Here is an 18,985-nt window from a genome sequence, read left to right on the forward strand (position 1 = left end):
CAAACAAAAGACTTCTTTATTTGAATTTAATTCTTATATCAATATATGGTATATATATATATGCAATTTATATGTACGCTTATTAAGTTGCTCTTCTTATTTTTATACATGCTCTCACATTTTGTACAGCTTATCAAAGTTCTCTCACACCTCAAAGCTTTTCCTCTCTCGTGTGCAAGGGAAAATGCATGTAATGAATTTCCTTTAGTTGCACAAAATGAAAACGAAACGTTGTGAAATATGAAACGAACGATATGTAAAATTGTTAAATCCAAGGTCTCTGCAATCGAACATCATTGGTATTGTAATTTAATTTATACATATAAAGATCTATATATATATATATTATTATTATTATTACTATAATTAGAACTGATTTGATTTTTGTTTGATATTGATTTTCTCATGCCTGTGTATAAACAACAACAACAACAACAAAGTAAACGGAAAGTTAAACCCAGCCCCCAAACTTTTGCTGAGCATAGAATAATACATAACATACATATAAACAAATACGCATGCATATAATATATAACTTACAGACAGTTAGACCACACGCTGAGAATTAGAAGAATGAATATCCCTACCCAATACCCAAATCCCTACTGGCCCTGCTACCTCCCCCCCCCAACAACGAAAGTGTATATTTATATAACTAAAGTAATAACTATTTAAAGCGTTTAAATAAAGTTAATGCTAAACTACATAAGCCACTGTCCGTTTATCATTTGGATATATGTAATTAGTCATGTGACTTGTTGATAAGTCTGTAGTTGAGCGGAAAAGATCTGTACATTTATGTGTCTGTTAATTCATAGCGAAAATATGTGCAAGTGCCACTTGGGGTGTGTTTCATGCAAAAGGTATGCCAGACAGCGCAGAGGCGTAGTCAGCATCGGGGGCTTACAACTAATGCAACCCCCTTTGGATATAAATGCTCGATTGTCAGCCCGCCCTTGTGCGATTGCATTCCATCGTCAATTGGCCTTAAAGCTATTGCTATGGCACTATTAAAACTGAATTAAGAATTGAAAAGCTCAAAGCTGTGCTGCTGCTGCTGCTGCTGCTGCCGCTCGCGACCGAGCGAGCGCTTGAAATGAGTACATACTATATATTTACCAAGGCACCACCGATGATGTATTGACGCACACACAGAGATAGCTTTATAATAGAGTGAGAGAGAGGAGAGACAACAAGAGTGGCGAATGCAAAATCGAGAAAGTGTTGTCGTCATTCGTGTGTCAGCAGCAGAAGAGAAAAGTCGCAAAATAGCAAAAGCGCAACAAATCTGAACAAACATCGAATTTAACTAGACAAATCAGGGTAGTGTTTTCCATAGAAGTACATTGCAGTTATGATGGAATATAAGGTGAGTATATATGCAATTATTGATTGATTATTGAAGTTGAAATTAAAACTGAAGCTAATGCAAGTGCTTGTTGTGATTGTTGTTGTTGTTGTTGTGATGTGACGCAGCCTGTCCCCACCGTAGTGCCACGCACCAATTTCGATGCCGCCGCCGATAGCCAGGAGCTGCGCGCTGCTATGCGTGGGCTGGGCACAGATGAGCAGCAGATCATTGATGTGCTCAGCACGCGCAACAATGCCCAACGTCAGCAGATTGCCGCTGCCTATGCCGCGGAGTTCGAACGCGATTTGATTGAGGATCTGAAGGGTGAGCTGGGTGGCAAGTTTGAGGATGTTATAGTGGCATTGATGGCACCACCCATTGAGTATTTGTGCACTCAGCTGCGCGCGGCCATGGCAGGCATGGGCACCCAGGAGGGCACGCTGGTGGAAATACTCTGTACCAAGAACAGCGAGGAAATGCAGCAAATTGTGCAGGCCTATGAGGAGCAATACCAGCGCCCGCTGGCCGAGCAAATGTGCAGCGAGACCTCGGGCTATTTCAGGCGTCTGCTTACATTGATTGTCACCGGCGTGCGTGATGACCTGGACACGCCTATCGATGAGCAGCTGGCCCGGGAGCAGGCAGCGCAGCTTTATGCTGCAGGCGAGGCGAAGCTCGGCACCGACGAGGAGGTCTTCAATCGCATTATGGCGCATGCTAGCTTTCCCCAGCTACGACTCGTCTTCGAGGCGTACAAGGAGCTGTCGGGCCAGACCATGGAGCAGGCCATTAAGCATGAAATGGACGATGAGCTGCATGAGGCCATGATGGCCATTGGTGCGTAGTGCTAACAAAACACAGCTGCCAAAACTTATGCCAAACTCCTCTTTACTTGCAGTTGAGTGCGTCCAATCGCCGGCAGCTTTCTTTGCCAATCGCTTGTACAAGGCTATGAATGGAGCCGGCACGGACGATGCAACTCTCATACGCATCATTGTTTGCCGCTCGGAGATCGACTTGGAGTCCATAAAGCGGGAGTTCGAGCGCATTTACAATCGTACGCTGCACAGCGCTATCGCGGTAAGTTTTCTTTCCATATGGAGCTAAGTATGCGAAGAGTAATTCTCCAACTCCACTTCTTGCTTTCATTCCCTTGCTGCTGCTTGTTCTTGTATTGTGGTTGTTGTTGGTGTGTTGTGGTATTGTTATTGGTGTCTGTGTGTCTTGTGGTGTCCGCTGTCTAGGACGTAAGTATGAGCTTACGCGAATGGCTGGTGCGTCATTCCACATTCATTTTGCTTTTCCAAATTTAAGCAATCGTTTTGTTTATTCTAAGTTAATGCCAACATTTCTATTCTCTTGCAGTCGGAGACCTCTGGCGACTATAAGCGCGCCTTGACGGCCTTGCTGGGCGGCGCTTAAGAGGCTTGCACATATAAAATCAGTATAAATTTAAATGTTTAAACGCTTTTATTGTAGGTATTGGTAGTGCTTTTAGAGATTCCGAATTCGCACAGTTTGTAACCAAAAATAAATAATACTATCCTGAACGTAACTCATCGTTAATAATGTCTTTGGGCTGGCATGTACATTTTCAATATGTGATTAAAAGTATAGCTTGTGCAGTTCCCTAACTGCGACTGGAAGGTAATTTTGCAGCTCATCCGGATTTGTCCAGATGCTTATGACGTCCTGCGGCAAAGTAATTGATTATTTGTTTCGCTATATGAATGATAAGCAAGCTTACCTGCAGTAGAGAGCATGGAGCCTCACGATGCACGAACTCTTTAAGGATATAGTCATTCTCAATTTCCCAATAGAAACGCGTGTCGTGCAAGCGTATAAGTACATCATCAACACGCAGGAAATGACGCAGAAGGATCAAAAATCCTGAAGCCATAACTCGCTAGATAACAATAAATATTAGCATAGGTTGCGCTCGCAAACAAAGAGAGTGACAGAGAGTTCTCTGTTCCGCCCATGTATACTCACAATCCTTACGCTCATTTTCGAGATGCCTTGATCATGCAGCTCATCCTCATAGAGTGTAATATCATCAAAGAACAATATATCCTCGCGCTGCAAAAGCTTGTCTTTATTTATAGGAATGTCTGTCGGTTCAGCGCGAAACTCTTCGTTTAGTGTTCCCTGATATGGTGATGTGAATGTCCAATCGAAACGCTTGCATTTCATCAGTTCAGAACTGCAACACAACAATAATGTCAACATCTTACCTTTGAGCCGAACATATACAATTTTTCTTACCGTGTGTCACACCATTTCTGAGCGCAGGCTACTTCCAAGGCTTCATCTTTGCCATTGTCAACGAATTTTAGCGCATCCATTGGCCCAAACTGCATTTTTGCACCATATTTATTTTCCAGCATCAGTTTGTTCTTGTGAAACACCAAGCCTGGCAAATGTGGCAAGTTCAGTGCGTGTTTGTAGGTACATAGCTCACAACAATTTGCAGAATTTTTCTCGCACACATTGGCGCCTTGAGTACACATACTCTTCAAAATATTAGACCTCTCAACGGTAATGTTCCATTCGTTAAAACTTATAGTCTCAGAGGGGACGGCCAGTATCGGCACAGCGCCCTAAACATTATTTTGATGGTTCATTTGTGTTAGTATAGCAATTAAATATAACTTGAACCTACCTCACTTTCCATAGTTGGTGTATTCTGCTTAATAAACGTTTATAAAAGCTTGACACAATACCTCAAATGCCAAACACTCTGTTATCGATGCAACTGCAGGTTTTATTAGTAGTTGCCATCGATACTTGTAAATATAATAAATTGAATAGAAGCCCTGCATTGTGTTTACTTTCAGCTATGTAATTTAATTGTTGTACAAAAATTTTAAAGTGCTTCCCATTTTATAATTATTAACATTCGAAGCTTTCAGAGATCGTGCAGAGTTTTAAATACATTTGAGAGCCAAGCATCGATAGATCGATAACACTGACTGGCACATCACGAAGCCGCAACTGCAGTTGGTTTGTTTTTATCAGCTGTTGCTTCACAAGTTTTAAAGTGTTGCGCTTATCAAAGCCAATCCCAGTTCTTCCACATATATATAGATATACACAGACTCGAGATGATTGTTTTAAAACGCTTGACGCGTTCATGCTTGCTGCGCTCCATTGGCAACAAAATGAAAATCTCCACATGTAGCGCGCCATTGATGTGCAAAGCGCAAGCAACAACAGAGGACCTTCGCACCTCTCTGGCTGATGCACACAAGCAAGGACTACGCAATCTGGGCCAGCCAACAAGCATGACACATCCGCATTTAATACGCCCCAATGAACTAGTGCCCGGCGTAGAGTTAACAGAGTTTCAAACACGACGCACACAGTTAATGCTGGGACTACAGTCATATGCAAACAGCTTTGGTGACGAGTTCAATGGACGCGCCTCCAAAAATCATTTGGTAAGCCCTAAAGCAAACCAGAGTGATTTATTCAGCAACTGATTTTCTTTTTAGATGATCATAGGCGCCGCATCCAAGAAGTATATGAGCGGCAAGATACCGTATGTGTTTCGGCAAAGTTCCAACTTTTACTATTTAACCGGCTGCCTGGAGCCAGACTCTGTGCTGATGCTAAGCATCAATGAGGCTGGCGATGTGCAATCGACGTTATTTATGCGTCCCAAAGATGCGCATGCCGAGCTCTGGGATGGACCACGCACTGGACCTGATTATGCTGTGCAATTGTTCGGCGTTAACGAAGCATATGCCATCGAGCAATTTGAGCACACCATAGTTAAACGCGTGGCGCAGCAAAAGCCGCACTTGTGGTTCGACTGGAAGCAATCTGAACTGCCCAATATCAATGATACTCTACTAAAGCTCAGCACCAGCGAGAACATACAGATGCTACCCGTCTATTCGCTGGTGGAGAATATGCGCCTGATTAAATCACCCGCCGAAATGGATCTGATGCGCCAGACCTGTGCGATTGCCTCGCAATCCTTCAATGAAGTCATGGCTGAGACGCGTCCTGGCCAATCTGAGCATCAGTTATATGCTGCCATAGACTTTAAGTGCCGCATGCGTAATGCCAGTTACTTGGCCTATCCGCCTGTAGTAGCTGCGGGTAAGAATGCCACCGTTATACATTATGTTAACAACACACAGCTGCTGCAGCCACAAGAGCTGCTGCTTATGGATGCCGGCTGTGAATATGGTGGCTATACCAGCGACATAACACGCACTTGGCCAGTCAGTGGTGAATTTAACGATGCGCAACGCACGCTCTACGATATGATGCAGCAGCTGCAAAAGGAAGCCATAGGCAAGTAAACAAACATAAGTCAAGGAATACCAACTAACATAAGTTCTATAACACCTTGCAGAGCTGATTTTGCAGCCTGGTGGCGAGACGCTGGATCAGCTGTTTGAATCCACCTGCTACAAACTTGGCAAATATTTGCAGGAGATTGGTTTAGTGCCAAAGCATTTGAGCGACTACAAGGAGCTTGCGAGTCAGGGGTACAAGTTCTGCCCACATCATGTATCCCACTACCTCGGCATGGATGTGCACGACACGCCGCATGTGCCGCGCAATACGCGTCTGCAGCAGGGCATGGTCTTCACTGTGGAGCCAGGCATATATATCGACGAGAAGCGCACTGATGTGCCACCCGAATTCCGTGGCATAGGCATTCGCATTGAGGATGACATCGTAATCAATGAACAAGGCCGTGTTGAAGTACTTACCGATAGCTGTGTAAAAGAGCGACGTGCGCTGGAACAGCTCTGCAAGGAGCAGAATGTCGCGTCAGTGGACTGAGCTGGCAAGTGGCCGTAAAACCAAATTCCTAGTCATAGTTTGCCTATTTGTCCCAAGGACTACAGTATACATACGATAATAAGTCAAAGATTAAAAACACATTTGTTTTGTTAAAAAACGTGCATTTATTTCAGACATATTATTAATTATTATAATTGGGTCTAACTAAATAGCACAAAATTAAGCATTATAATTGAGGAAAATGCTCAGCTCTCAAATTATAATAACAAAATGTAATTTTTGTCATATAACAATGATTAAGGTTTCTGCTTTTCAGACTTAATTTAATTTATTTTAAATGTTGTTGTTTTCAGAGCTTGGCAAACACGGGCTTCTCATCTTTGGTTAGCTGAGCAGCCACCGCCTGGGCAAAGTCCTCCGATTGCAGATGCAGCTTGTTGATAAGGCGCTGCAAATAAACAAATAACTTTAGCTACAGTATATACAACAAGTTGCAAGACATACAATGTGATCGAGTCCCTCCTGATTGGTGTGCTCCAGCGAATAGACCATGCTTTCCTTGGTTGTCTGCACAGCAATGGGACTTTTGCTGGCAATTTCTTCTGCCAGCGCCAGGGCGCCACTCAACATGGCTTCCTTATCGTCAAAGGTGCGACTAACCAGGCCACAGTGCTGCGCCTCAGCTGCCTCGAAGCGACGTCCCGTAAAACAAAGCTCACGCGCCAGGGACTGACTGCCTATGACCTTGGGCAGACGCTGTAGTGAGCCTACATCGGCCGCCATGCCAATGTCCACCTCTTTCACTTGGAAAAACGCATCCTGTGTGCTATAGCGTATGTCCGCGACTGTTATTAAGTCCACGCCCGCGCCTATGCAGCCCTTGTGCACAGCCATAATCACTGGCTTGGGACAACGCTCCACGGAGCTAATTGAATCCTGATATAGCTTAATAGTGCGCTCCAGAACAATGCCCTTGCGTGCTACATCATCCGTTTCGGCCATTATCTGGCCCATGCTCATCATGGACGTCAGATCTATGCCGGCACAGAAATGTTTGCCCGCACCGGTCAATACAATGGCGCGGCAGTCGGGATTTATGGCCAAGTGCTCAAAGCATTCCTTGATCTCGCTGTGCTCAAGAGTGACATGATTAGCTTGCAACAAAATCTAAAACTTATTCAGTGCAACTTACATCCACATTTCACGACTCAGCGAATTTAGCTTGCTAGGCCGATTCAGCTCGACATGAAAGACAAAAGGCTTGGGTGTGCTTAGAGCCAAGTGCTTGAAGTGTGCCTCATGGTCAGACTTGGCGTTGTGGCTTGTATAGTTTCGCTGCGGCAGGAGTTGCATAGCTGCAACAGGTTGCAAGTTTAGCTAATGTCTAATTGGACTTTGTACCACAAACAGATTTGCTTGGGTCCAAAAGGCAAAATCTATGCGTTTAGCATTTTTCTACCTGATAACACTCACCGGCTGCTCTGGGTGCTACTCTTATTACGCCAGTTAACTTATGTAGCGACATGATTTAAGTTAAAACAATTGATACGTTTATGTTTATATTTATAGTTGCTCTCCTCTCTGTCTGAAGCTAGCACTGTTAATTCACCGCTCTAACAGCGCTGTTAATGCGTCTGTTAACAACCATTGGAATTAACAGTTGCTCAACTGTTGAGTAGCAGCCGGTATTACGCGAGTGGAGAGGGGGTTAATTGTAAAGTACAACAAAAACAAAACAAAAAAATGATATACAACATGGCAAGGCATCTGTTAAACGCTGATAAGCCCACGGGCATTGTAGTCCAATTATTATATAGCGAATTTTTAGCCAACAGTTAAAGCAAAAGATAAGCCAAAACACTTTTGCAAATAAAATTTGTAAGCATGAGCGAAGCTTTGGAGGTGCTGGTTTTTGGGTCGGCCATCATAGATTTCATCTGGTATGTTACGAGTATGCAAATTTGGCACGATACACTTTGCAAATCTTTTTTTTACTTGTGTATATAGTTATACCCCACGTCTGCCCAAAGCAGGTGAAACGCTGCATGGACACAAGTTTCAGACTGGCTTCGGTGGCAAGGGCGCCAATCAATGTGTGGCAGCAGCCAGATTGGGTGCACGCACAGCACTTGTAGCTAAGCTGGGCGACGATAGCTTTGGTGCGGATTATCTGCGTCAGTTACGCGAGGAAAATGTTAATGTGGAGCATGTGCAACAGCTGTCCGGCCAGACCACGGGCGTGGCCCAAATAGCTGTATCCGATGGTGGCGAGAACAACATTATCATTGTCGTAGGTGCCAATAATTCACTAAGCTGCAGTGACGTCACCAGTGCAGCCACTCATTTTGCCCAAGCCAAGGTGCTGGTATGCCAGCTGGAAACGCCAATCGAGGCAACATTGTTTGCACTGCGTCAATTCAAAGGCGTGTCTATAGTGAATGCAGCACCTGCAATGGAGCATACACCCAAGGAGCTACTGCAGCTGGCCAGCATATTCTGCGTAAATGAGAGCGAAGCAGCGCTAATGACCGGCGTCAAGAGCATCAGCAGCGTTGGGTAAGCTTCTTCATCTATAGCTATATAACAAGTTAATATTCTGTGCATATTTAGTGAAGCCAATGCAGCCATGATTGAATTAATGGAAATGGGTGCCAATACGGTTATTATAACGTTGGGCAAACTGGGCGCAGTCTGCGCTACAAAGCAAGCTCCAGAGCAGTACGAGCATGTGCCTGCACCGCATGTGGATCCGGAGCGAGTGGTGGACACAACGGGTGCTGGTGATGCCTTTATTGGCGCGCTGGCCTTTAACATGGCACGCTATCCACAAAATGCGCTTACTGCGCACATTGAGGCTGCCTGCGCGGTGGCCTCCAAGTCGGTGCAGCTGCCGGGCACCCAGGCCAGTTTTCCCCGTGCTTAAACGGTGAGTTACAGTTGAGCTTTGTACTTATTAAAGTCAGTAGCCACCAGTTCAATGTATCTGTGTATTTGTTTAATTGTAAGCAAGTATAAAAAGAATTTGTTATTTCGCACTACTGTCAATTTGGGTTCATCATTGTACAAGTATAAACGCAATTTTGAACTGGCAAACAAATATCTTAAAATAAATTAGTTCCTGGTGTCGAAAGGCAATCATTTCTTGCCAGACTTTTTGATGCCTCCGCCCACCAGTGGTCCCTTTTTGGCAGCGTTCTGTTTGGCCGCATCGAGTGCCTTTTGTGCTTCCTTCTGCTTTTGCTTGAATGCCAAGTCCTCGTCGTCCATCTCTTTGCCTTCCTTCTTGGGCGCCTTCAATGGCTTTTTCTTGCCGCCCTCGCGTCCAGACATATTCTGCAGTCGAGAGAATTCTTTGATATTTTAACAATTCTGAATTAAATTAGAAAAACCTCGCACCTCGCACGTTTTCTGACTTTTCTATTTCCAACAACACACTCGATAAATTTCTATTCGTCTACTCGGTTAAAACAGTGCTGCCTAACAACTTTTCCATGCTATTTAAACAGCACTGAAAGATAGCACTTATCGTGATCGATAATTGATCGACTCGTCGATCTTAAGTTCACTGTTTGAGAAGCACTACTTGGCGGTTAACCGGTAGGGCTGCCCTACCGCCGAGTGTTGCATACCAGCACTGATCCCAATATTTGTTATCGATTTTGCGAATCACATTTTGGAAGTTACTACTATATATCACGTCCTAGTTTGACACCCACTACAACGTATTGGGTCTTAGTTTGAGTAGCACTACTATATAGTGGTTAGCCAGAAGGTAATGGTGCTTGAAAAGTTTCACCCAGCGACTAATCGGTTTGTAGGGCTGCCAAGCAGTTTGTTCGATGATACTCTGACAGCCCTGCCTGAAAAAGTGCTACCCTATCAGCTTTTCCAACACTTGCAGATAAACTTATCGCAATTACTTTTACTTCACGATTATCGTTCGTTAAGTGAACAACACCGGCTATTTCAGCGGCAAGTGGGAAATTCTGCAAAAGAAGTTTTTATTCTGTGACTTTTGTAAGAAGTTTAATAACTAAAGGTATTGTGCTTTTCTTTTATAGAATTTAATGTATTTTTAACAAACTGCATTGCTGCGGGGCAGTGCGCAACGTGCATTAATGATTGAACATTGATTTTTCTTTATATTCACCTTGCACTAGATATTAGTTATGTAATGTGCAATTTTTTTTTGTTTGTGTTGGTGTTGGTTTAATATATCAGTGTTTGATTTAATTGTAGGTAGTAAGTGCATTGCGTGCTAAGATAAGTGCAGCATTAATCTTATTTTTTTCTGTTTGCAAAATGCTGCATATGAATGATGCTTACATAACCACAAAATAATTCGCAGCGTGAATCAAAAATTAATAAGACTGTGGATTAGTATGTGCGTCTATAATAAAATTAACGTCTATAATAGACGCGAGGTAAAAGCAGCGTGTCCTCCTTTTTATGTCCAAACACACACATACAAACAGACACCTGCAATGTCTTTATGAACGCTCACGAGTTCTAACCTCAAAATTGAGTTCGCAAGCGTAAGAAAAAACGATGCCACACAAGCATATTGGCACACACACATGCATACAGATTTATACATTAGCGAGAGCGCTTACGAATACAATGACAGCTGCGCTGTACCAGGCCCAATTGAAATTTGTACATTATTATGTGTGAATGTGTGCAATATTCGGTGTTTTCTACACTTAATTTTGTTAAAAGTATGACAATTGTCCAATGTAGCGGCACATTCACACCTACATACATACGTGTGTATAATTCCATGTGCTTGTCGCGCACTCTTTTACTCGCACACGCGCCAGTTTCGGCAAGCGAGCGCGCTATATTATTTCTCTCTTTCAAGTTTGGAAAGAGGCAGAAGTCTGGCCAGTGTTCGTTGTATTTTCTTTCTTACCTGTATTCTTGACAAAAATTTCTTGTGCATATGTATGCATGTTGTACTAACAAATCGTTTGCTCTCTTGTAGCCACAGCAGCAGCTGCTGCTGCTTTTGTGACGTCAACACAAAACCAGAGACGCGTCGTGCAAATTGGCCGCATGTGATTTTGTATTTGTTAATATAATAATGCCCTTTGCTTTGGCCTTTAGGCGCCTGTGGTGGATGCATAACATAACAGTTTGCATAAACCCTAGAAAAACTCTGTGTATTAAATTTCTGTAAAGTCTCTTTTTGCTGAAATTGCTTTTGCTTATTCGGTTGCCAACTGAAATTGTAAGCGTGATAAACAATAGTTGTTGGCTGCTGCCGCTTTGCTGATGCGTCAGCGACTTTTGTTGCGGGAAACTTTTTGCAATATCAGTAGCAAGTTTCCCCTTACAATATTTAGTCTACGCCCATGCTTATGTTTATACGTTACGCATGCATTTTCTTGGGAGAGACATTGAACTATCCGAGTGGCGGGCTACTCTCACACTTGGCCCCATTTGTTTAAATTAGATGCATTTCAATTCGTAAACTCCGCTGCGTTTTTATTGACGCAAAGCGCCTGTTCTGGCAAAGTGCCCATTGCCCATTGCATACGCTCAGCGTTTTTCACGCATTTTGTGTTTTTTATGTAATTGCTGGCGATAAGAATAGACCTTGAAATTTGTTACTTATATAAAGTAGCGGCTTTTATCTAATCTCATAGTACGCGCATTTCTTCTACTTGTGTATTTATTGCTGGGCAGACAGTGACGTTGCTGCGCTGCTGCTGCTGCTGCCTAGAAACATTTGAATGAAGAGCTTTTTAAGCTGAGCACGAGAGCGAGCGAGAGAGCATGAGCACATGCGTCAATTTTTTCACAAGTCACATGCTGGTCGTGTTAGCTTTGAATGCTTTGGGCGCGTTGCCAACTCAGTGAAAAGTTGAAATCTATATATTTCTTTAATTTTTCTTGGCAAGCATTTTGTTAATGGCAAACCTCGAATGGGTTAAATGAAAAACAATTACAAACAATGCTAATTACATATACATATGTGGCCTAAAATTTAACTTGCCCATGCTATAACCCATTTTAAAACTCAACCAAAAATTGTCAGATGAAATTTGTTATCGCCTCCAACTGTGTTATGCAATGAGATTGGCATTGAAATTTGCCATGTCTCTGATACGCATACAGTCACAAGTATCTTCTGTGTGTATGTTCGCTTGGTGATAAGACTCATTCTCGCTCTTATATTTTCTTGTCGATCATTTATTTGCGTTTGCGTCTGTTTTTCGTTTGCGTATGCGCACACGTGTGTGTGTGTGAGCTTCTAGCCTAAGCTTTGTTGCCAACTGTGCTCTCTCTCTTTTAATACTGAGCCAACTAACTAGTTATTAGGATCTCTTTCACTGCGCGCTCACTCCCCCGTATCTGTTGCGCGCAAATGAGAGAGATAGAGAGCGAGAGAGCAGCTGAACTTGAAGCCATGCTGCCGCTGCTTCTGCCAGCGTCAACGTAGCAGAATAGCGCAGCGCCAGGCTAGCTCGCCAATGTCGCCATGCGAATCGTTCATAAGCAATTTAGTGGCCGACCGGTGCAGACCTTTGATTTCGAAAGGAATAAGGATAAATATTTTTTTTTGGTGCTGTGATATAAAACACAAAACAAATAGTACGTATTACGAAACAACTTGAATAATAGTGCGCTGAATAAATGTAAAAACAAATCAATAACAATAACGAGGCAACTAAATAGTTAATGCACAATACATTTGTGAACTTTTTTTTACTCGCTTGCGTTAAGCTGAAGTTTTTTTTTTATTTTTTTTTTATTTTTTGTACTGTTACATAAACATTGAAAAGCATTGAGCCGTGGAAAATTGTCATGATAATGGCTTGAAAGTGTTTACAATTGTATACAAGCAACTGTTTTTTGTATTAGTGAACTCTCTGCCATTATGTAATTGCCAAAACAATTTGTTAAGAATGCAAAAGAATAATAAATCATCCACGTGCAGAGCTACGCTAAGCGCTCTCCCAATGTTTCAAAGAGTTACATCACGAGTATGCGCGGGTGTAAGCTCTCTTTTGTGAAAGCTTTTAGAACTAAAAAGCAAGCGGTAGTAGATTAGATAATCACAAGGCAAAGGCTGTGACATTACCGCTCTTCCAATAGTGCTTTTCGTTATTCTCTCTTGCTTTCATGCAGACTCTCTCTCTCACTCTTGCTCGGTTGCTTGAACGGTTGTTGTGCGATTATGTGGTTACATAAATTTTGGGTTTTCTGTCAATGAACATTGGCATAGACTTGCTCTCTCAACACAAGAGGCCATGCTAATCTAATTTATACTTATAACCAATAGCAACAACAATTAAATACATATGTATGTATGGGCATAGAAACTATTTACACTCTGCAGTAAGAAAATCGTACACTTGAAATCTAAATTTAAAATAGCCACAGACACACACAGGCAAGAGGTGCAAAATAAAGCTTTCTCTGAAATGCTCTTTGCTCAATGTCACACACACACACACTATCCACACTTATACACAGGCATATAAATGCTACTATCTCGCTTTCACTCGTGTAAAGAACGCGATTGGAACTCTGTTGAACTGTTTGTCTATTATACAAGCGTAATAAATTATGCAATCTGTGCATACACCAAATAAAATTCTAATGCAAATCGCTGCAATTGGATTGTATGCCACTTTTGTCTGCCACGTAACAGTTTCAGCTGTGCTAAGCACTTGCAATTGTCTGCCATGGCGCTCTTTGACCTCGTTAAGAGAGCTTTTATTGTAACTGGTTCAAACTAAGCTCAATCACAAGCAATCCAGTTGCTGCTGGGAATCAAAATTGAGTGAGTGCTCAATTTAAACACGTGGCAGTGTCGACTGACTCCCTTGCTTTGCTAATATATAAGTAAGCAAAGCATGCGAAAAGAGCAAAGAAGAGAGTGCAAATTTCCACAACCAGTTTTGCCGGCAATTGTAGTAGCTTCAAATATACAAACAATGAATATGCCGCTGATGTCAGCAGTACTTTTATATATAACTGTAGTCTTAAGTTGTTGTACATTTCTCAATCATTTGCATGCCTCTGTATATCTATCATTATTATTTACCATACTCAACAAATTCCTACTCATCCAAGTTGCTGACTTGCGAAAGCGCGCGCTCAATTTAAATGTTCGATAGCTCGCCTGCAACTTTTTTGTGCAGACGTTGCAATCGAACTGCTTATCGTGTGCTTATCGTTTGCCGCTGCTTGTAATTATTCATACTTTTATCATGAACTGCACGTATCTTTCATTTGGTTTTGGTGTGACTATAAATTTAAGTTAAATGTGTTAAACAAAAAGTGTATCGAGTCTCATAAAACATAATCCAATCATCAATCAACAACTCATCATCAAATCATAATATAAAATTAATCAAGAAGATGAAGAAGGCATGGAGGAGTGTAATGACGAATGAATATTAATATGTTGCGCCGCACATTATTGTGCATTGCAAATCGTTTACAGCAAAATGGGCAAGGATTTTGATGCTATGGGATTCGTCAAGGACTTCGCTGCCGGAGGTATCTCCGCAGCTGTCTCAAAGACTGCCGTCGCACCAATTGAGCGTGTGAAACTGCTGCTGCAGGTTCAGCACATCTCGAAACAAATCAGCCCCGATAAGCAATACAAGGGTATGGTTGATTGCTTTGTCCGCATTCCAAAGGAACAAGGTTTTGCTTCATACTGGCGCGGTAACTTGGCCAACGTTATTAGATATTTCCCAACTCAGGCTTTGAACTTTGCCTTCAAGGACAAGTACAAGCAGGTATGCCTCAAAATCAAAAGAATCAATTTTTTGTAAAGTACCGGAGTATTGAGAACTTGATTACTAAATAAAAAAATATTATATTGTAGGTCTTCTTGGGTGGTGTTGACAAGAACACCCAGTTCTGGCGTTACTTCATGGGCAACTTGGCCTCCGGTGGTGCCGCTGGTGCTACTTCTCTGTGCTTCGTCTACCCATTGGACTTTGCTCGTACTCGGTAAGTTAGAAAATTTCATTTACTTTATTGCTTGAATTAACATTTGGCTCTAATTTACAGTCTGGCTGCTGATACCGGCAAGGGTGGCCAACGTGAATTCACCGGTCTGGGCAACTGCTTGACCAAGATCTTCAAGAGTGACGGCATCGTTGGCTTGTACCGCGGTTTCGGCGTCTCTGTCCAGGGCATCATCATCTATCGTGCTGCATACTTCGGCTTCTACGATACTGCCCGCGGCATGTTGCCCGATCCCAAGAACACACCCATCTACATTAGCTGGGCCATCGCTCAGGTTGTTACAACTGTTGCTGGTATTGTGTCCTATCCCTTCGATACTGTGCGTCGTCGCATGATGATGCAGTCTGGTCGCAAGGCTACCGAGATCATCTACAAGAACACAATCCACTGCTGGGGAACCATCGCCAAGCAGGAGGGCACTGGTGCCTTCTTCAAGGGTGCCTTCTCCAACGTTCTCAGAGGCACTGGCGGTGCTTTCGTGCTTGTGCTGTACGATGAAATCAAGAAGTTGATGTAAATTAAATTATTAAATTATTCAAACAACAAACAATACAATACCATACAAAAACCACTACCAGCTAATTAATGTTATATTATATGAAATGAAAAGCAACAACAGCCGCTTATAAAGTTTGAAAATAACAACTTCAAAACAACAACAACAAAATAGCGTTTCTATAAGAATAATAACTGGAATATAATTTAATTGCACTTGCGCGAGTTAGCAAAATAAACAAAAACACGCAAAATAACATCAATGATGGCCAGACAAACAGCAACACACGCAAAACAACAAGTAAAAAAGAAAGGAGGATACGTGAGAGGATTTAATAAAAAAAAAAAGGAAGCGTCAACGGCAACATTCGATATCCACACACAATTTTAAGCAATTTTCCACAGACAAAGCCCCCAAATATGACGAACAACTATAGGAGGACCTCTATCATTTATAATTATAGTATTTCTTGTTAAGTTCGACAGTAAAAAAATTGCCGTTGTTCGTGGATAACGTTTGTTGCTGGAGCGCAATGCCAAAACCTCGAAACTGCCCCACACACCTTTTAAGCAGAATGTTTAGCAAACCAATACAACAAAAACAACCAAAATCAACCTGCGGTTGGTTAAAAATATATAAAAATTGATAAAAATAGTAGACGATATGTGTTTGATTTATTAACTTTATACCGAAACGCCAATTCCAATTCCCGATACCTTGCTCTGTCCCCCTCAATTATTTCTAGCAAAGCTGCTAAAGCGTCTGTTTGGCAATCGCCCTGGATGGCTGAGAAAATAATTTCTATAGCATGCGTAGATTTTGCATTCATTGGCTATATACAATATATGGATATGTAAGTATATAGCATCTAGGTAGGCCATGTGTTATTTTGACATTGAGCCTTAAATTTTTGTACAGGTTTAACCTGCTTCAGATATCACTCCATATTCAAAATTTGTTCAAAGTTTAAAAAAAAAAAAAGAAAAATTGAAAAATATTTTATTTTAAAAATCTTTTTGGACATCAAAACTCATTCGCTAACGCTAACGGTATACTACAACCCACACCTATTAGATTAAAGATTGTGAAGCGTCGACTCCAGCAACAGCAAGATGGGTGATGAAGGCGGCGGCGGTGGCAGAGGCTCCGGAGACTTGAAGTCTTTCCTCATTGACTTCATGATGGGTGGCGTATCGGCGGCCATTGCCAAAACAGCTGTGGCGCCCATTGAGCGTGTCAAGCTGATTCTTCAGGTGCAGGAGGTCTCCAAACAGATAGCGCAGGATCAGCGCTATAAGGGCATTGTCGATTGCTTTGTGCGCATACCGCGGGAGCAGGGATTCGCCTCATTGTGGCGCGGTAACTTGGCCAATGTGATACGGTACTTCCCCACACAGGCTCTAAACTTTGCCTTCAAGGATGTGTACAAGTCGGTAAGTCGTCTCTCAGTCGCTCTGCTTCCCCTACATATTGGTCTTCAATGCTTTTATCTCTTACGAAAGGTATTCTTGGGCGGCGTTGATAAGCATAAACAATTTTGGCGACATTTCATGGGTAATTTAGCATCGGGTGGTGCCGCGGGCGCCACCTCCCTGTGCTTTGTCTATCCGCTGGATTTTGCGCGTACCCGGTAAGTGGAAATCATCCATCGCACTCAATCCCCCGACTCTATGCATTTCTTGGTTAACTCTGTTTACAGATTGGCCGCTGATGTCGGCAAGGGCGGCGACAGAGAATTCAACGGCCTGATCGATTGTTTAAAGAAGGTTGTCAAGTCGGACGGACCCATTGGATTGTATCGCGGTTTCATTGTCTCTGTGCAGGGCATTATTATCTATCGTGCTGCCTATTTTGGTTTCTATGATACGTGTCGCGATCATTTGCCAAATCCAAAGAACACACCATTCTATGTGAGCTGGGCCATTGCGCAGGTGGTTACCACCATTGCTGGCATTGCATCTTATCCCTTCGATACAGTGCGTCGTCGCATGATGATGCAGTCTGGGCTCAAGAAATCGGAAATGATTTACAAGAATACGGCCCATTGTTGGTTAGTTATTGCGAAACAGGAGGGCATTGCTGCCTTCTTCAAGGGTGCGCTTTCAAATATTATTCGTGGCACAGGCGGTGCCCTAGTGTTGGCCATTTATGATGAGTTCAAAAAATATGTTTAAAATGCTGAGACGAACCGAGAAACGGCTGCTGTGGGCCCATTCCTGAGATCAATATACATCAATTTATGTTGTTGATGCAGTGTGTGCAGGCTTTATCGGCTATTGACCAACAAAATTATGACAGAAGTATAATAAAAGGAAATTTCCAAATTAAAAATACAGTTTTTGAGCAATTGTGGTTTGTGTCTTGAATAAACCAAGCTAATGTATGCACCTTCGATAGTAATGAAACCACGCCGAACACAAATTGTTTTCAATTACAAAATACAAATAATTTATTGAACTTAATTTGTTGCGATATTTAGTTTTTGTTGCATTGTGTGTGTGTGTGTTTTTATTTCTTAGGTGTTAGCAGGCGTTAAAGTAAGCATTAAAATAACATTAAAAACAAATCAAGTCGCACGATAAACGAGCCGAGAGAGCACTGAGCTTGATTGCCATTCATCTGATCGAGCTTTTGCCTTGAGCTCTTTTTTTAGTTATAACTTTCGTTGTAGCCAGCAAGTTAATTATGAATTTTGCATGGGTGTTTTTAAACTACACAATAATAATAATAATAAAAAAAACCAACTTTAAAATAACAAATGTAAATATTGCACTAAGCTTAAAATTCTATGCTATGTTTGGTGAGCTCGCAGCTTTCTATCTAGACTATCGTTAAGTGAATCAAAACTCAGGTCAACCCGGAGCGGCGCATGCGCTGCAAATGCAGCTGCTCCTCAGTGATGCATCCAACGCTCTATCTCTCTCTATCTAGTGCGTAGCGCCAGATCTATGCGCTTGGAACAAGAAGAACGTGCCCGCCGCATAAGCCAAGAAGTTGAACAAGCCAAAGACGCCAGCTGCCGTATTGGAGCCATGTCCGTATTGATTCGACTCTGCCCATCTGGCCAGCTGCACCACAAAGCCAATGAAGTACAGCAATGTCAGCACAGCGGTCGTCAAAAGTTCCTATAAATTATAGAAGTGGTAAGTGGGCAAAATCTAAAGATCATAATACAAGTGAAAATTTAAATGCAGCATGTACTTACAGAGAAAATCCAATTGATGGCCACATTGAGTGCTTCGCGTATGCCCAGGAAATAGGCGGCCATCAGCAAGATGGTTATGATGAAAGAGATGACAACCGCAAACAAAAAGAAACCCGTAGCTGATGCCAGAGCCGGCGATGCAAGCGCCATACAAATAATTCCCAATATCTGCAAA

The 18,985-nt window shown here is 42.4% G+C and overlaps 9 protein-coding genes across 14 annotated transcripts in view; 5 read left to right on the forward strand and 4 right to left on the reverse strand.

The window, feature by feature from the left end:
* Positions 1-1,177: 1,177 nt before the first annotated feature.
* LOC108605498 (annexin B10) lies at positions 1,178-2,906 on the forward strand. Of its 3 annotated transcripts, none has more exons than XM_017995242.1 (5): positions 1,178-1,369; positions 1,477-2,188; positions 2,250-2,431; positions 2,596-2,625; positions 2,717-2,906. In XM_017995242.1, exons 1-5 carry the CDS (start codon positions 1,355-1,357, stop codon positions 2,771-2,773), a joined length of 996 nt encoding a protein of 331 aa, XP_017850731.1. In that variant the 5' UTR covers positions 1,178-1,354; the 3' UTR covers positions 2,774-2,906. The 3 variants fall into 3 exon arrangements, with proteins under 3 accessions (XP_017850731.1, XP_017850732.1, XP_017850733.1); XM_017995243.1 differs by having other exon boundaries at positions 1,189-1,369; positions 2,596-2,598; XM_017995244.2 differs by lacking the exon at positions 2,596-2,625 and having other exon boundaries at positions 1,189-1,369.
* A 26-nt stretch (positions 2,907-2,932) lies between these two features.
* LOC108605499 (TIP41-like protein) lies at positions 2,933-4,081 on the reverse strand. 2 transcript variants are annotated; one of them, XM_017995247.2, is made up of 6 exons: positions 4,014-4,081; positions 3,864-3,951; positions 3,617-3,764; positions 3,344-3,554; positions 3,099-3,257; positions 2,933-3,043 (listed from the first exon to the last, which is right to left on the reverse strand). In XM_017995247.2, exons 1-6 carry the CDS (start codon positions 4,023-4,025, stop codon positions 2,957-2,959), a joined length of 705 nt encoding a protein of 234 aa, XP_017850736.1. In that variant the 5' UTR covers positions 4,026-4,081; the 3' UTR covers positions 2,933-2,956. The 2 variants fall into 2 exon arrangements, with proteins under 2 accessions (XP_017850736.1, XP_017850734.1); XM_017995245.2 differs by having other exon boundaries at positions 3,617-3,951.
* A 128-nt stretch (positions 4,082-4,209) lies between these two features.
* On the forward strand, positions 4,210-6,260 carry LOC108606220 (xaa-Pro aminopeptidase 3). 2 transcript variants are annotated; one of them, XM_017996118.2, is made up of 4 exons: positions 4,210-4,354; positions 4,420-4,791; positions 4,846-5,656; positions 5,718-6,260. In XM_017996118.2, exons 2-4 carry the CDS (start codon positions 4,456-4,458, stop codon positions 6,152-6,154), a joined length of 1,584 nt encoding a protein of 527 aa, XP_017851607.1. In that variant the 5' UTR covers positions 4,210-4,354; positions 4,420-4,455; the 3' UTR covers positions 6,155-6,260. The 2 variants fall into 2 exon arrangements, with proteins under 2 accessions (XP_017851607.1, XP_017851606.1); XM_017996117.2 differs by having other exon boundaries at positions 4,210-4,791.
* A 95-nt stretch (positions 6,261-6,355) lies between these two features.
* LOC108606222 (delta(3,5)-Delta(2,4)-dienoyl-CoA isomerase, mitochondrial) lies at positions 6,356-7,722 on the reverse strand. The gene is made up of 4 exons (XM_017996119.2): positions 7,589-7,722; positions 7,308-7,470; positions 6,620-7,244; positions 6,356-6,563 (listed from the first exon to the last, which is right to left on the reverse strand). Exons 1-4 carry the CDS (start codon positions 7,638-7,640, stop codon positions 6,465-6,467), a joined length of 939 nt encoding a protein of 312 aa, XP_017851608.1. The 5' UTR covers positions 7,641-7,722; the 3' UTR covers positions 6,356-6,464.
* Positions 7,723-7,891: 169 nt separating this feature from the next.
* Positions 7,892-9,093, forward strand: LOC108606224 (ribokinase). The gene is made up of 3 exons (XM_017996121.2): positions 7,892-8,055; positions 8,123-8,671; positions 8,726-9,093. Exons 1-3 carry the CDS (start codon positions 8,000-8,002, stop codon positions 9,036-9,038), a joined length of 918 nt encoding a protein of 305 aa, XP_017851610.1. The 5' UTR covers positions 7,892-7,999; the 3' UTR covers positions 9,039-9,093.
* Positions 9,089-9,620, reverse strand: LOC108606226 (translation machinery-associated protein 7 homolog). Its single transcript, XM_017996124.1, has 2 exons — positions 9,512-9,620; positions 9,089-9,448 (listed from the first exon to the last, which is right to left on the reverse strand). The coding sequence occupies exon 2, from the start codon at positions 9,443-9,445 to the stop codon at positions 9,251-9,253; it is 195 nt and encodes a 64-aa protein (XP_017851613.1). The 5' UTR covers positions 9,446-9,448; positions 9,512-9,620; the 3' UTR covers positions 9,089-9,250.
* A 429-nt stretch (positions 9,621-10,049) lies between these two features.
* On the forward strand, positions 10,050-16,209 carry LOC117134647 (ADP,ATP carrier protein). Of its 2 annotated transcripts, none has more exons than XM_017996116.2 (4): positions 10,050-10,154; positions 14,574-14,874; positions 14,964-15,091; positions 15,152-16,209. In XM_017996116.2, exons 2-4 carry the CDS (start codon positions 14,578-14,580, stop codon positions 15,624-15,626), a joined length of 900 nt encoding a protein of 299 aa, XP_017851605.1. In that variant the 5' UTR covers positions 10,050-10,154; positions 14,574-14,577; the 3' UTR covers positions 15,627-16,209. The 2 variants fall into 2 exon arrangements, with proteins under 2 accessions (XP_017851605.1, XP_033150204.1); XM_033294313.1 differs by lacking the exon at positions 10,050-10,154 and adding an exon at positions 12,621-12,712.
* A 384-nt stretch (positions 16,210-16,593) lies between these two features.
* Positions 16,594-17,936, forward strand: LOC108606223 (ADP,ATP carrier protein 2). Its single transcript, XM_017996120.2, has 3 exons — positions 16,594-17,038; positions 17,108-17,235; positions 17,305-17,936. The coding sequence occupies exons 1-3, from the start codon at positions 16,718-16,720 to the stop codon at positions 17,777-17,779; spliced, it is 924 nt and encodes a 307-aa protein (XP_017851609.1). The 5' UTR covers positions 16,594-16,717; the 3' UTR covers positions 17,780-17,936.
* Positions 17,937-18,018: 82 nt separating this feature from the next.
* Positions 18,019-18,985, reverse strand: part of LOC108606225 — a 7,662-nt gene continuing 6,695 nt past the window's right edge. The window contains exons 3-4 of the mRNA XM_017996123.2: positions 18,811-18,978; positions 18,019-18,730 (exon numbers count right to left, since the gene is read on the reverse strand). Of these exons, the coding sequence (XP_017851612.1) occupies positions 18,533-18,730; positions 18,811-18,978 (366 nt within the window). The 3' untranslated portion in view covers positions 18,019-18,532. The remainder of the gene's footprint in view (positions 18,731-18,810; positions 18,979-18,985) is intronic.

Source organism: Drosophila busckii, chromosome X (genome assembly GCF_011750605.1).
Source record: "Drosophila busckii strain San Diego stock center, stock number 13000-0081.31 chromosome X, ASM1175060v1, whole genome shotgun sequence".
Lineage (NCBI taxonomy): Eukaryota > Metazoa > Arthropoda > Insecta > Diptera > Drosophilidae > Drosophila > Drosophila busckii.